General features: G+C 35.5%; 1 protein-coding gene and 1 long non-coding RNA gene across 3 annotated transcripts; one reads left to right on the forward strand and one right to left on the reverse strand.

Moving 5' to 3' along the window:
• Positions 1 to 2,664: 2,664 nt before the first annotated feature.
• Positions 2,665 to 4,865, reverse strand: LOC109060321 (PDZ domain-containing protein 11-like). Of its 2 annotated transcripts, none has more exons than XM_042755430.1 (6): positions 4,502 to 4,764; positions 4,309 to 4,411; positions 4,081 to 4,221; positions 3,895 to 3,993; positions 3,744 to 3,804; positions 2,665 to 3,121 (listed from the first exon to the last, which is right to left on the reverse strand). In XM_042755430.1, exons 2-6 carry the CDS (start codon positions 4,399 to 4,401, stop codon positions 3,087 to 3,089), a joined length of 429 nt encoding a protein of 142 aa, XP_042611364.1. In that variant the 5' UTR covers positions 4,402 to 4,411; positions 4,502 to 4,764; the 3' UTR covers positions 2,665 to 3,086. The 2 variants fall into 2 exon arrangements, with proteins under 2 accessions (XP_042611364.1, XP_018933025.2); XM_019077480.2 differs by lacking the exon at positions 4,502 to 4,764 and adding an exon at positions 4,805 to 4,865 and having other exon boundaries at positions 2,666 to 3,121.
• A 1,794-nt stretch (positions 4,866 to 6,659) lies between these two features.
• Positions 6,660 to 11,584, forward strand: LOC122144502. Its single transcript, XR_006159732.1, has 3 exons — positions 6,660 to 6,870; positions 10,645 to 10,853; positions 11,561 to 11,584. It is a non-coding gene; the product is annotated as an uncharacterized LOC122144502 (long non-coding RNA).
• Positions 11,585 to 15,495: the final 3,911 nt, after the last annotated feature.

Raw genomic sequence — 15,495 nt, forward strand, 5'->3', positions numbered from 1 at the left:
CATAATATTAGCTTTATTTAACAAATGCCTCTAAGTGATGATATCAATAGCAGATCATAATTTAATCATGATGTAACCGACTATAGTAATTTCATTTAATAAATAACACATCTGCCATGTTTTCTTTTCATATGCATGACACACTATTGCCAAAAGTTCTGGGACGTCTGCCTTTACATGCACTTGACCTTTAATGACAACCCATTCTTAAAGGGTTATTTCACCGTAGGGAGGCTTGAGACTGTCCCATAGACTGCCAAATAAATAACAGTGTCAAGATCCAGGAAAGTATGAAAAGCATCGTCAGAATAGTCCATCTGCCATCAGTGATTCAACCGAACGTTATGAAGCGACAAGAATACTTTTTGTACACGAAGAAAACAAAAATAATGACTTTATTCAACAATTCCTCTCCTCTGTCTCTCCAAATCAGCGTAGAGCCATTTTGACAAATCTGAGCTGTACGCAGGCCGTGACACTATGAAGGTAAAATGACGTAAAAAAGATTTGCATATGCAGGGTAATATTTGTGGAGGTGTACATAAGCGACTGTAAGCGTAAATTAAATTTGCATGCGCAAGAGAAGCTTTGTAAAGGTGTAAATCGCGTTTCAAGCGTAAGAAGAACATGATTTGCAGCATTTTACTGTTACTTCTAAGTGTAATTCATGTATTGTAAAACTGTAGCTTCATGCTAAAGCAAAATAAATATGATCTGTATGCTTCTGACTTCCATTTTTCTGCACTAACACTTTGGGCACTTTTTTTTTTGCCAAAAGACGGTCAAAAGTACTGCAAGCCTGTGAACGGTGATTTGCAAGTGAAAACAACACTTTAAAGAACTTCAAAACAGCTCGACTGCATAGAACAAATCTGTATGTGTCAAAAAAACAAACTGCTGCAAATGTCTAAATGACCTGTTGTGCATGTGGGGCAAAAAGTTCCAGAAATAATGCGATATGTATATTTCTTTTCTCTGCTCTTACAATTTTGACATGATTCTCTCACTAACTGAGTTTTGCAAGCGTGAGGGGGAGGGCGGGTCCACCTTCTTCTTGTAGACAATCAAACGAGCCTCTCACTGACTCTTCATTTAATCAAGTAACAGTAAAATGCTGCAAATAATTTTTTCTTACGCTTGAAACGATTTACGATTTTTTTTTTACGATTTACACCTTTACAAAGCTTCTCGTGCATGCAAATTTAATTTACCCTTACAGTCTTATGTACACTTAAATATTAACCTGTGTATGCAAATCTTTTTGACGTCATTTTACCTTCATAGCCACAAGGATACATTTTTTACGTGTATTTATGCTTTGGTTTGAATGAAAACAGTGCAGCGCTGCTGGCACGGAAGAGCGTACCCTGCCTGCGTACTGCTCCGAATTGTCAAAATGGCGCTACGCTGATGGAGGAGAGGAGTTGTCACGGAGATGATGATTGTTTGTTTTCTTCATGTACAAAAAGTATTCTCGTCGCTTCATAACGTTACGGTTGAATCACTGATGGCAGATGGACTATTCTGACGATGCTTTTCATACTTTTCTGGACCTTGACACTGTTATTTATTTGGCAGTCTATGGGACAGTCACAAACCTACTGGTTTTCATCCAAAATATCTTGAATTGTGTTCCGAAGACGAACAAAGCTTTTATCGGTTTGGAACGACATGAGGGTAAGTGAATAATGACAAAATTTTCATTTTGCGATGGAGTATCCCTTTAATGCGCAGGGTTTAATATGGAGTTGGCCCGTAATTGCAGCTATAACAGCTTTAACCCTTCTGGGAAGGCTTTCCACAAGGTTTGGCAATCTGTTTAAGGGATTTTTTTTTTACCATTCTTCAATAAGTGCATTTGTGAGTTTCGGCACTGATGTTGGACGAGAAGGCCTGGCTTGCAGTCTCCGCTCTAATTCATCCCAAATGTGTTCTATCAGGTTGAGGTCAGGACTCTGTGCAGGCCAGTCAAGTTCCTCCACACCAAACTTGCTCATCCATGTCTTTATAGACAGTTTCACTGGAACTAAGGGGCTAAGCCCAACCCCTGAAAAACAACCCTACACCATAATCCCCTCTCCACCAAACTTTACACCTGGCACAATACAGTCAGGCGAGAACCGTTCTCCTGGCAACTGCCAAACCCAGACTTGTCCATCGGATTGCCAGACAGAGAAGCGTGATTCGTCACTCCAAAGAACACGTCTCCGCTGCTCTAGAGTCCAGTGGCGGCGTGCTTTACACCACTGCATCTGACACTTTGCATTGCACTTGGTGATATAGGTTTGGATGCAGCTGCTCAGCCATGGAAATCCATTCCATGAAGCTCTCTACGCACTGTTCTTGAGCTAATCTGAAGGCCACATGAAATTTGGAGGTCTGTAGCTACTGACTCTGCAGAAAGTTGGCAACTTCTATGCACTCAGCATGCACTGTCCCCACTCTGTGATTTTACGTAGCCTGCCACTTTGTGGCTGAGTTTCTGTTGTTCCCATTTACTTCCACTTTGTTACAATACCACTAGCAGTTTACTGTGGAATATTTAGTAGTGTGGAAATTTAACAAATGGACTTATTGCACAGGTGGCAACCTGTCACAGTACCATGCTTGAATTCACTGAGCTCCTGAGAGTGACCCATTCTTTCACAAATGTTTGTAGAAGCAGTCTGCATGCTTAGTTGCTTGATGTTATACATCTGTGGCCATGGAAGTGATAGGAACACCTGAATTCAATGATTTGGAGGGGTGTCCCAATACTTTTGGCAATATAGTGTATCTCAAAGAACATGCTTATTTTCCCCAGAGGAAAGGAAATGATGAGAAAACAGAGAAGAGGGAAAGTATTTGAGAATTTCGCCAGCTGCATTCAAAACTGGCACAGCTCAAAACCACCACTATGGGCGAAGCTGTGAATCATCAGGCATGTCGTGAAGTGTTTTGAAGATAATTTCTTTGAGCAGTCTCTTAGTCAGAAAATAGTTAGTGGGAGGAAGATGATGCAGGGCAGCTAAAGGTTTCACAGACACACCAACGCCTCATCAGCTGCGTCACTGCACCGGTGCAGTCATGAAGGTCAGCTCTGCCACCTAGTGTACAGTCCTCTCCTTCTGCCGCTGGTAGTCTAGAAAAACAGTTTTGCACAGCACATTTATGTCAGGTACTCCAACTTAATCAGTTAACTAAAATGCTCACTACTGCCACATACGAGAACAAAACTTGAAATGAGCTGGATTACACCATTGTCTTCAGTAGAGCTACTTTACAGCCTGAATTGAAATTGTTTGCAATGTCAACAGTTACTGAATTGGTTTGAAATTCATATTGAACCGACTTGTGCTAAATAATGACAATAACTGTTAATAGCTGCTTATAGTGGAATTTTCATAAATGATTCATAATTTATGTTTCAGTTAAGTTCAATAACTGTAAATATCAACACTGAATACTTGAACACTACTTACACTTGTCATTTTAGAGATGTTTTACAGCAGAAATTAAATTTGTCTCATATCTGAAGTTCCCTGTTTATTACTGCAAAGCTGGTTTAAAACAATCAGTATTGCATAAAAACACTTTATGAATCAAAAATTGAATTGACTACAGTATCTGAAAGAATAGAAAGAAATACACAACCTGACTAGAATATTATCAAATATATCACAATATAAATGAATCCACTACATATTTGAAACCATCATGTCTGATTTTTTGCATCTCAAGGGAAGGATGAAAATAATACTCACTGTAAGGGAAGTATCGAACCTTTATCAAAATCTCTCTTGCAGTCTTTAAAATCTCCACAGCCTAGAGAGAAATCAAGATCACACCGATACTATTTAGAAGACGAGACATCCAGCGTGTTTCTGTCTTTTGGACTGACATATCAGAACTTACCTTTGAATGCTCAATGTCTTGAAAGTCCACATCATTGACAGAAAGCACCTGATCGCCCTCTTGCAGTCCTGCCCTGTGGGCATCTGAATCTGGCACCACCTGTCAAAACATTTTGAGCAAGACCAAGATGATGAAGTCAGTTCCTTAGCCGAAAGATAAAGAAGGTTTTAGATCTGCAAAACTGACCTTTGAAATAAATATACCAAGCTGTGAGGCCTTTCCTCCACGGATATTGAAGCCCAGTTGTGCACCAGGGGGCTTATTTAACACTATAGTGCGAGGTAGGAACTGAGTGAGTTCATTGTTGTAGTCAGGGTGTTGTATCCTCTGATTATAAGAAAGAAAGAAAGATGTAGATTAGGTCAATGTGATCACAAAAGATGAGCTGGAAACATAGTGTTCAATAACAGCCACCTCTTGTGGAGGGATCCATGCAGGAGGGCTCTCATAGGAAGGAAGAAACACTACTGGCAGTTGATAATCATCGTACGGAATCTTTTGGTCCATGTTTTTCGAGCTAGAATTGAGGGAGAGAGAAAAAATGTGAAATTATGATCCTCAATAATCCTCGATATATTTTAAATGTAAGGTTTCTTTTTTTTCTTACTTTTCAAGACTAAATTATTTACAAAACTGTGAATATACATGCATGAAATGACCAAAGATTTATAATTAATTGGGTGTAAATTCACTCTCTACGGTTCTCATTGTACAGTGAGTACAGCGGGCTAGCTTGCTAACACTCAACAGTAAACACAAGATGCGCTGCACAATGAGCCATAAGCCGTTCAAATTATCAAAACGCTGCGCGAATAAACTGACGTTACAAATATGATCATACTAAAATGAAAGACAAGCACTATATACAGCTGCTTTTGCGCGACAGTTTTGTTTTTGTCTATCAACTCACCAAGCACTCCTCGAGCGAACCATTAGCCACGCCCTCCTACAGATCATGTGACCAGCACTTTTTTTTTCATACTACAAGAACTATGGAGAGTTCAAGAAAATATTGATATTGGGACAGTTTCACACACATTTTTTTTCAAAAGACCTTTCAAACTGTAAATGTGGCCTCTCGGTCACTTTTTGACAAGTCCGCTTCCCGTTGCTCAATTACAAGAGCATCCTAAGATCATGATTCGTTTTTAGTTTCTGGAGCTCAGCTAAGTTTCTTTCCATTTAATAAAAAAAGACTTGAAGGATGTGTTCAGTAGCGTTTAAGGCAAGACTTTCAGGTATGTGACTATCAGAAATTGGCTTTCAAATATTAACTCTGAAAAAAAAAAAAAAAAAGTTTGTTAGCAATAGTCTACCCTTTTGTCCCCTATAGTTGAAGCAGAAATAGTTTATCAGCTTATACTGTAAATGTATCCTACTGAAGAAACGAGAAATAATTAACTAAGTGACCCTGGCAATTACTACATACAGAGAATCGAAATTGCGTCTTGTTCTTTTTGTCCTTACTCTTCCTCTGCTTGGAAAGACTTGACTGTCACATTTTGATAAAACAATACATTAAGAAATATACAATATCTTGTTATACTTTGAAGGTCCATGCTTATTAGAAAACGAAAAATCCAAAATCTAAATATTCACATTCTATAAATATAACATTTAAATTACATGTTGTTTACATTACTTGCCTCAAGAGCTATATGGAAACTATTTCAGTAACACAGAACTTTATCTGTAAATTAGTATGAACTATATAATTTTTTTTTACAATTTCATTCAAAAAATCCATTTATTTAAATATCATTTTTTTTTTTTTTTTTTTTTTTTTTTCCGTTTTTTCGTTTCCCCTCATCACTTCTGATTTTGTATTTGCTCCTTAGACTACACATGTTTATGTATACATTTCTATAATTTTTATGCGAATTAAAAGAAACCCGAAGGAAAGAAGGAAAAAGCCCGATTGTATGGGCAGAGATCTTATTATATAATATTATATTAATTTTCTATAAATGGTAAATTATATACAATGGTTATTATATTTTTTTATTAGACCCATATTGGCTTTATTATTATTACATTCAAATATTGGCAAGATAATACAAATCATGCTCTTTTTCCTTTAACTAAAAACTTAATAGGGGCTCTTTTTTCATTATTAACCACAAAATATACAACAGTATACAGAAATGTACATAAAAACATGCTGGAGTGCACAAGACATTGATTCATTAATCAAAAATTGTAAATTCCTTTTTGCTTTTTTATTAACAATGCTCACCAAACTGGTGCAGTAGTCCTCCTAAAGAGAATGAATGAAATTTGGCTTTGATCCTGGCCAATTCTTCAATGTATGTAAAAATTTTCTCCAAATAATAAAAAATTGTACGAGAAAGGAAAGTTATTATTATTACTTTCATTGGAATAATACATATATCAAAATTATTTCACTTGAAAATAATATTTGTTTTCCTTCAAATTAAATTTCTCATATACACCAAAAAAATAAAAATAAAATAAAAAAAAAAATTAAAAAAAATTCTGGATCAGATCATAATATCAGAAACAGATGGACAATAGACTCCTTTTCCACTAAACAAAAAAAGAAAGAAAGAAAAAAAAACAGGATTAATCAATATCCAAATTATATCTCTCCAGCACATGTAAAATTTTAAATGTAAACGTTTGTGTAAGCAAGATATAATGCATTTATGTGTCAGGCAGCATCTCTTGCTGTTAACAAACTTAGATGGTTACACTTTAAGGTTCCTAATTATTCGAAAACTCTTTGATTGCGTCTCTGTGAGTGCCCTCTGCTGAACACGAGTGGAACCGCATTGGTGCTGGTCCAGACTTACAAAGCTGCAGGGAATGGGAAGCTCATCTTTGTTACCGCCTCATTGATACTCCGTCCACGGGATTTAAGTCTCAGCATGAGTTCGAGTACACAGACTGCAGAAGAGAGCTGCAGTTTGAGAATCTGACTGGGACTTCAATATCAGATGTTACTTTTTAAACAAGGTAAGGTACCATCTCAAAAATCAGTTCGCTCTCTCGGCATGTGTTCTGATCTAATATTACTGAAAGGCGTGCGAACTGAATATCGTCAGGTGTGCGTGTCATTACAGGTGCTAAAAGCATCCTGATAGAAAAAAACGATGATTTAGGGAAACCATGATACCACTAACAATGCACATTTTTTAAAAAACAAAAGTTCTGAATTTTTGCAAATCAAAATTATCACGAGGTTTAACCATGTTTAAGGGAAAAAATTTTTTTGTTTGTTTGTTTTTTTTAGAAATTATAAAATACAAATCAGAAGTTACAGTCTTTTTGCAAATTTGCTGATAAATGTGTCTCTGTGAGATCGTTGTGTTAAACTAAATTTAACCTTAACAATATTTTATTACCCTCGGGTTAAAAAATAACACAAAAATGTCCCATGATGTCACTGAACTGCAGAACAAGATCTGAGGTTGCATGTGAATTAGTTTTAGAATGGGTTGAAATCTCTCGCAGTCAGCATGATGATACTTAAATGCTTTCATAAAGAAAGTGTGACATCAGAAAACTAGACTATCTTATAAGGCAGAGCATGTGTATTTAGTTTGAAATATTGTATGTTCTTATGAAAATGCATGGGCAGATACTTTTGTATCACAGTCTATAGTTTTAAGTTTAGTGAAGAAAATGAAAATTCAGAGGTTCCATGAAAATTATCTTCAACTGGTTACTTTTACTTCACAAGTCACTTGCACAAGGCTCTACTACAACATGTGCATTGGCCGTTTGATTTATGTGCAGTTTTACATACAGTTTAGCATAGGCTGCTTTTATTTTCCCTTCTTTTTCTTTCTTAATAACCATATTCATTTTTTTTTTGATTTTTTTTTTTTTTTTTTTTTTTTTTTTTTTTTTGTTTTTTTTTTTTTTTTTTTCCAAATGAACCATTTCTTGAAATAAAAATATTTCTACACTTATTCTGAAATGCTTCAATAAAAAGTGGTACATGTGTGTTAAATAGCCTATGTACAGTTTTCAAAAGTGTCATGTTTGTTTTTGCGGCACTTTTCATTTGCTTTCTAATAGTATGAACACATACAGTGAAAGCCTGATGAGGAGTGATTTACTAAAGTTGTAATGCTATTGATGTGCTTCTGTGTTTTACTAAGTTCACCTGATTTCTTTTTTGACCCTATTTAAAATGGGACATAAATTCTTTTGGAAGTCTTGTTATACCTGTCTGCACGGGTAAAAAATATTTGCATTGTGTCTTCAGGCTGCCTACTTAAACATTTTTTTCCGTTTTTTTGTGCTCCTATTGCAAAATATTTTAATAGAAAAAAAATCACAATTTGTTCTCGGAAAAGAAGCCTTTCCTGATATTATTTTCTCAACAAAATTCTCTACTGGCAGTTGATTAAGGTAGAATATTTTTTTTTATTTACAGTGTGTAGCACTGTGTGTATTGACCCTGTTAAAGTAGAACAATTTTTTTATGTTATGGCTCAGTTTTTGGAGATAAGACAAATAGCTTCTTTCTGCTGAATCTGGGTGCCAGCTCCTCTGTAACACTTTGTTTGGCTTAGCAGTACTTGTTTCAAATATATTTTAATAATAATTTTGTATAAATGCATTTATAAATGAACATACACCCAAGAGAAAATTAATTAAAAATGCTGCAATAGATGTTTTTAGAAAGTAAGAAAAGTTTTTTGCAAGACCCTTTGAATAATAATAAAAATTCCTAATGATCAATTTAATACTGAAAGAAAAGACCCTTTGAAAACAAATCCAAACTCAGGCTATAAACATGACAAAGGAGCAGTTGTCTTCTCTGAGAAGTGTGGTGTGATGCTGAGAAAATGTCATTCTTTATAAACTCCATCCTGCATTGGACTAATTAGTGTGGACCTGTTGAATAAGGATGATGGCTTAAGGCCAGCAGGTCATTTATTCAGATATATGAGCTGCAGTTGACAAAGAACTGGTTGTTTGACCTGAAATGGTGAGTTAAGTGACTTATTAAAAGTGCTGCCATACCTGTCTGCGGAGCCAGAACTTCCACTAAACACCTTGACAGCTTTCCTTTCTTCTTTGTCAAGTCTGAAGAACACATTTTGCTCCGGGTGTTTGTGAAGCGTGTCACCGTTGACAAAAATGCTATGTTCTTTAAAAGAAGCTGCTGTACACAGCAATGGTTACAACATGTGAGGAACTTTCAGATTTTCAAAATAGACTGTCATGCATTTAGATAGGTGTGTATCCTTCATGCTGGGATATATGGTTTATTATCTAAACTTTTTATCAGTGACTCAGATCTGACAGTCCCCAAGTACTTGCATTGGGGATGTTTAGTTATGGCTTCCACTGCCAGCACAGGCTTTTTGATAATGTAACTTTTATCTGGCTGACATATATAACACATTGAAGAGTGAATATTTGTAACATTTTATACTTTTATATTTATGAATTTATGATAACTGCATTGATTGGTCTGCTAAATGAAGACTTGATAAATCTGGTGACAAGAAGTGTTAATGTCAACTTTCCTTTATCCACACAAGTGTAACTAATTTCTAATTTAATATATTTTAAAATATCATTTATTTCCTGTGATGCAAATCTTAATCTAAATTAAGCATCATTACTCCAGTCTTCAGTGTCCCATGATCCTTCTGTCCTTCAAATCATTCTAATATGCTGATTCGGTGCTCAAGAAAATGTCTTTTTATTATTAATGTTGGCAGTAGTTATGCGGTTTAATATATATATATATTTTTAATGGAAACTGTAATGTTTTTTTCAGGTCTCTTTGAATAGAAAGTTCAAAAGAACAGCATTTATTTGAAATAGAAATCTCATGTAACATCATAAATGTTTTGATAAATTTAACATTCTTGCTTAATAAAATTATTAATTTCTTTCAAAAACATTTTTTTACTGACTCTTTAACTTTATAAATGTTATAACAAATTTAGATTAAAAAGACAGTGAGGTATTCAGCGAGGTTTATCCAAAGGTTAGACTGGCACTGTGCAATTTTTATTTATACAAATGTTAAAATACTTGTACACAAGCACATACAGGTTACTTATATTTTGGCTCTGATATGATTTACTCTTCCTGTTGTGCTTACCCCCATCCTTACAGAGATGCCTTTAGCTCTTTCTTGCTTAGACATGTTTATCTGATCATGAGCTTTACATCCATTAAACATGGAAAACTAAAAAAACAACAACAATTAACCTCCACAGGAAGAAAGTCTTCATAACATTGCGGATTATATGTCATGTTATGCACAACCTGTCAAAACATGGGCAAGGCCTTTTAACTGGTTCAGAATAAGCTTTAATTTCTCCATGTCAGTTTTTCATACAATTTGTTGCCATCAGGCAACGTTTGATTATAGGATGTTAAAAAAAAAGGTTATATTTTAATGCATATTTATCATTTACAAAACAGTAGCAGTTAACCTGAGTTGGGAAATAACATTCTGTCCTTTTATTAGAAATGAGTGATTGATATGAAATCTTTCCCACAGGTTGTCTTGTAGTTTTTCTGCTTCAGGGCTTTTGAAAGCAAAGACACTCCTCAATAATTAAATGTAACCTTTTCAAACCTGCTGTGACTGCCTACTGGAGTCACATTGCTTATATTTTTCTCTCTCTCACCCTAATTCAAGGACTTTTTAACTAACTAAACCAGGCATTGTGAGCTGAGTTCTGTTTTGAGCTAAAGAACAGGTTTCCTTGCATAAACCACCATCTTTTGTATTCTCTTCCCTCCTACTAGTTTCAGTTGTGAAGAAGTGAGTCATTCTATATCAAACACCTGCATTATAAATGAGTTAACCTCACTACATACCGGACGAGACCCCATTCATCTGCATACATTCAGCTGGAATCATTGGATGTGAAAAAAACACAATGCTCTCGATCTCCCGAACCTGCCTCAGAGGAATCTACAGCTGTCATTGGAACGGTCAAACTAAAGACAGAAATGTGAGATTTTTCTTTTTACACTTTGCTTTTTTTATCACATTTTTTCCACATAGGAAAATGAAGTTGAACATCAATGATGTACGCATTATCTCAGAGTCTGCAGACAGGGTTGTCATTTTTATTTTTTATTTTTTTAGCTTGACACAATCAGTTGAGAGAGGCGGAATAGTTTACCATGTATAATAGATGTATAAAAAAAAATTGTTGTCATTGAATGCTCCTTAATGAAACAATTATCATTTTAAGTATGTACAAAGCTCATGACAGGCAGGAAAGTATGTTAATTAGTAGCCTGAATACAAAAGCAAGGCTCAGAATTGTGTTTGATTTGTGTCAGAAACAATTACCGCTGCATTCAGATTTGTGAAATGGACTTGTAATAATCATAATAATTATAGTAACCCCTCAGATTGGAGATTGGCCCCACTTTTGAATATTCGGATCAATAGAGACGAAACTCAACATGAGAAGGCGATGGCTGTGTGCCATCACCTCCACCCATACCCCCCCGGGCTCTTATTTGTGGTTAACCTATGACTTTAAATCATCACAGCACACAGGTGGAGCAGTGAGGAGAATTCTGAATAAACTTTTTCTTCTTTTATTTCTGATGCATTTGTTAGTGTCAGTAAAATGACAAAGAGAAGACCTAACTGAAAAGAAAAGAGATGTTTGAAGTGTGCATTCTTGCTTTTGTTTATAGATAGAGGCCTTGCTGCTGGCTCTCCTTTTCTGTCGTTTTGTGTCCATACTTGCCCTGAGTTGGATGTATGTTTGTTTCATTGCCTTTCAACGACCACAATGATGTAAACTGGTGAGCACATAAACACAATTACACACATGATAATTATATGGCCAGATTGTAAATCCATTGACGCATTGTTTCCAATTTTGCTTGTAATACCCTGGTTTGTGTCGTTCTGCCATATTGCTTTATTTTTCCTCCTGCAGGCAGGCCTTCAAAACCTTAAAAAAAATGGGGTGAAACTGGTACATGATTGTGATGGTCGATGGTCGTTTCTGCCGTGCTGGCCACATACTGCCTCCTCCTACTGGTAAGAAGAGAGAATGTGATCCAGACTGCTCAGCTGGTAGCATATTTGTGTTTGGTTGTATGGCTGGTAGCATGTAATGGTTGTAGCAATGAGATCTTTTTTTTGTACTGTAGGTATTTGGATTGCTACACTTAGCAATCAGAGAGCCCTTGGATTTACAACTGGCTGCATAAGGTACTCTTTACCCTTTCAACTTGAAATTGCATTGAGACTTTTATTTTTAAAATTAATTTATTTTTAAATAATTGTTCAAATGTATTTTTTGCTTTTAACTGCTACTGCTTAAATGCCTTTTATGTATATATTGTTTTATATATAGCAGTGGTATGGTATATAAATTTTATTTTATATTTTTACATTAACATGCCAAGTGTGAATCTACTGTGTTTAATGTTTTTAAGCATTTTACATTTATTCCAAAATAATAACTCAAGGCAAGTAACAATTTAAGCAATATATTTTATTTGGGAACTTATGTTCAGCTATTCTTTTTAATAGTTAACTTATAACTGTTTTTGAATTTTTCGGATCATCAGTCATCAAAGCAAAACACTGAGATTTACTGTAAATTTCACCAAGCCGATTTCTCACTAAAAACTCCCACAGATCATGTTTTCAGGCCATTTAAGTCTTATTGTGACGTAACAAAGTGGTTATATCTAAGTGTCTGAGTTGTTTACTTGTTAAATTAGTCTTCCCGCATAATGCCATTACATTGTTCATTTCAGACTGATTAGTCAAAGTGGAATGTGAGAGGCGAGTTTGTTTATCACATGAACAATCACTTCCGATCATAACCAGTCATATCCAATCATATCGCGATGGAGGTATTGCCCTCCTCTCATGTGACTTTTCCCCAAACTCACCGCATGCCTTTAGTAGGTCTTTTAAGAACTCAATGGACTCAGGGGAGGTGTTGAGAGACCTGCCGTTTGGACAAACTAATGCTGTTTGTTTGAGTGATTTATACACTTTTTAATGTTATATTTTGTAATATTGACATTGTTTTATTTTTGTACTACAAATTTTTTTCTCATTCAATATTTTGAGGAGGCACTGCCTCCCTTTGCCTCCTTCAAGGAAACACCCCTGTCCCAGACACAGGCTGTCCATCTTAAAGTCAATTATAAAAAATTATTTAAATTATTTTAAAACTATGAAAACCCAAAAAGAGTTAATCAAGTTTTTTAATAAATTTCATATAGAAATTGTACATTTTTTGAACACAAGTTCAAAAAAAAGTTACTTGTTAAGCTTAATGTTATGTAAATGTATGCATAAGGATACATTAAAAAGCTGACTATAAAATTAGCTTTAAAAAGATCTCAGTGCTCTTAGTTGAGGAAACGTGTCTCATATTGGTTACCTTTTAAACTTTGGTACAGTTTTAATTTCATTTTTAGTCATAGTGTATAAAGGAAGTTCACAGCTTGTTAATGAATGATCTCGGTATGTTAATAATTCTCTGTTCTCTGTTTCAGGTGTTGTTTCTGTGTTTGGGTCTCCTCATTGTTACTTTAGGCACAGCTGGATTTTGTAAAGAATGGATGGAGGAGTGGAAAACTGTCTATATGTCATTTCAGGTAAGAAGCCGAAACCCAGCCTTCAACCATTCTCATTTCAGTACTGGTACAATTGTCCTGTCCCTCATATGTCCTTTGCAGCTGGTTCTCATTGATATTTCCTGTTTAGCTTTATCTAGTCTAAATGGCAGTGTGATATTTTTACACCAATAGCAAGCATATCCATCAGCATAATGTTATAATTTATATTATATTTATCACAAAAATGTCACTCAGGGGTCCACATCTCCATTACACACACTATTGTTTTACTGTACAATGTATTATAAACCCCCTCTTGGTGGTCCTTCATACATGCCACTGCTCTTCCTGCCAGCTGGGTGCTGTGGTGGCTTTGACCTTGATCAGCTGGCTGAGTGTTCCAGAGTTATCATACAGCTCAAACTGTCATGCCTGCTCAGAGAAAACAAGTGCCTCCAAACAGCTTATAGTACCTTAAAAGTTGAACATTTTCTGACTGCTCATTATTACACTTGCTTTTCAGCCAATAGCTAAAAACTTGGACCCTTCCACCGGGATTACATTCACTCATTTGTCGACATTTTGACCTGTATATTATCTTAAAGGCTTCCCGTATGACTTACACATGAGCACAACACATTCCGATTCTTACCGTCATCTTAATTCTAATATTACTTATTATAATTGTTATCAATACTATATCCTATTACTACTTAAATTCTGTGCATGAATTGGCAGCTCTTCCCTCTTGTGGATGATGTCTCCTATGAGTGAAAACAAATTTTGAAATGAGAAACCATGCAGGTTTTGGGAACTTGCTTTGTTCCTCTAGGAACTGATAAGGATAACAATTAATGGTTTTGATTGAGAATGTACTTTTACAATACCATAAATGAAATATCTTACCAGTCTATGTAAATGGTGAAAGTCAGCCGACGTGACCGCTTTTGCTATGCGTTTTTCTCTACAACTTATGCCAGTGTTTGTACTGAGTTGTTTTTTGTCTTGTCTGGGTCGCTTGTACAAGTTTTTATAATGATGGACCTTCCTGGTACGTGTCCGCTTGTGTTCCTGTGTCCCGCTTGCTATCTGCTCTCCATGCTTACATAATCTTCCGCCCCAACCCTGCCCTCGGTCGACCATCGCGGGTGCTCCATGGTAAGTGTTTACCGCCTTATTGTAACTTTCCTTTTGACATTTCCTTCCCCTTTGTGTAAAATGTGTTTCAACCTGGCGTGGCCATCAAAATCGAGTTTTGCTGTTTGTTCATGTCATCATCGCTGAACTGCTGAGGATTTTAACGTTATTTTATTAGACTAAATTTGACATGCCACAAGATGAATGATCTGCGTAGCTTCTGAATCCGTTTAAGATTATGATGATTATAACATCGTTCCAAGGTTGTAAGCTATCAACTTGTAACATGTAATTCATTAGCATCTTAGTCTGCTCAGATTTTTCAAACAGTAGCAGTTTGAGATACAATAATCACAGTGAAAACATTTACAGTCCTTACAAAACATGTAGTTTCCCATCCAGAAATACCATTTGAAAAACTGACTATCTACAATTCATAGACAACTGTTAAATTCTGATGGCAGGGAGGGTGGAGAGAGGGTGTTTTGACATCTGAAGCTCTGTATGTTTGATCTCCCAGCGCTCACCAGGAGACTCAAGGTTATTTCATTAAAACAACAGAGGCGTGTGAAGAACACAGATGTTACAGCTTTTTGAATTTTGTTTTGTTCACAACCAGTATTGTATAAAGCGCTATACAAATAAAGGTGAATGGACTTGACCTTAATGGAAACTTGAACATATTTTTGTAGTAAAATAGTCTCTGGCAAAAAAAGTAATTTTTTTGCCCTTTTAATGGTGTTTTTTTTGTGGTAACAAGCCCAGAACATATAATTAAGAACACATGTTTGTTATTTAAGTAAAACAATGTTATCATATGCTGTGACAGCACAGAAAATGTCTACTTTTATCTTATTTTGTGTATATACTATGTACTACATTATGTATATAATTGTTTTATAATTG

The sequence above is a fragment of the Cyprinus carpio genome, unplaced genomic scaffold (genome assembly GCF_018340385.1).
Source record: "Cyprinus carpio isolate SPL01 unplaced genomic scaffold, ASM1834038v1 S000006696, whole genome shotgun sequence".
Lineage (NCBI taxonomy): Eukaryota > Metazoa > Chordata > Actinopteri > Cypriniformes > Cyprinidae > Cyprinus > Cyprinus carpio.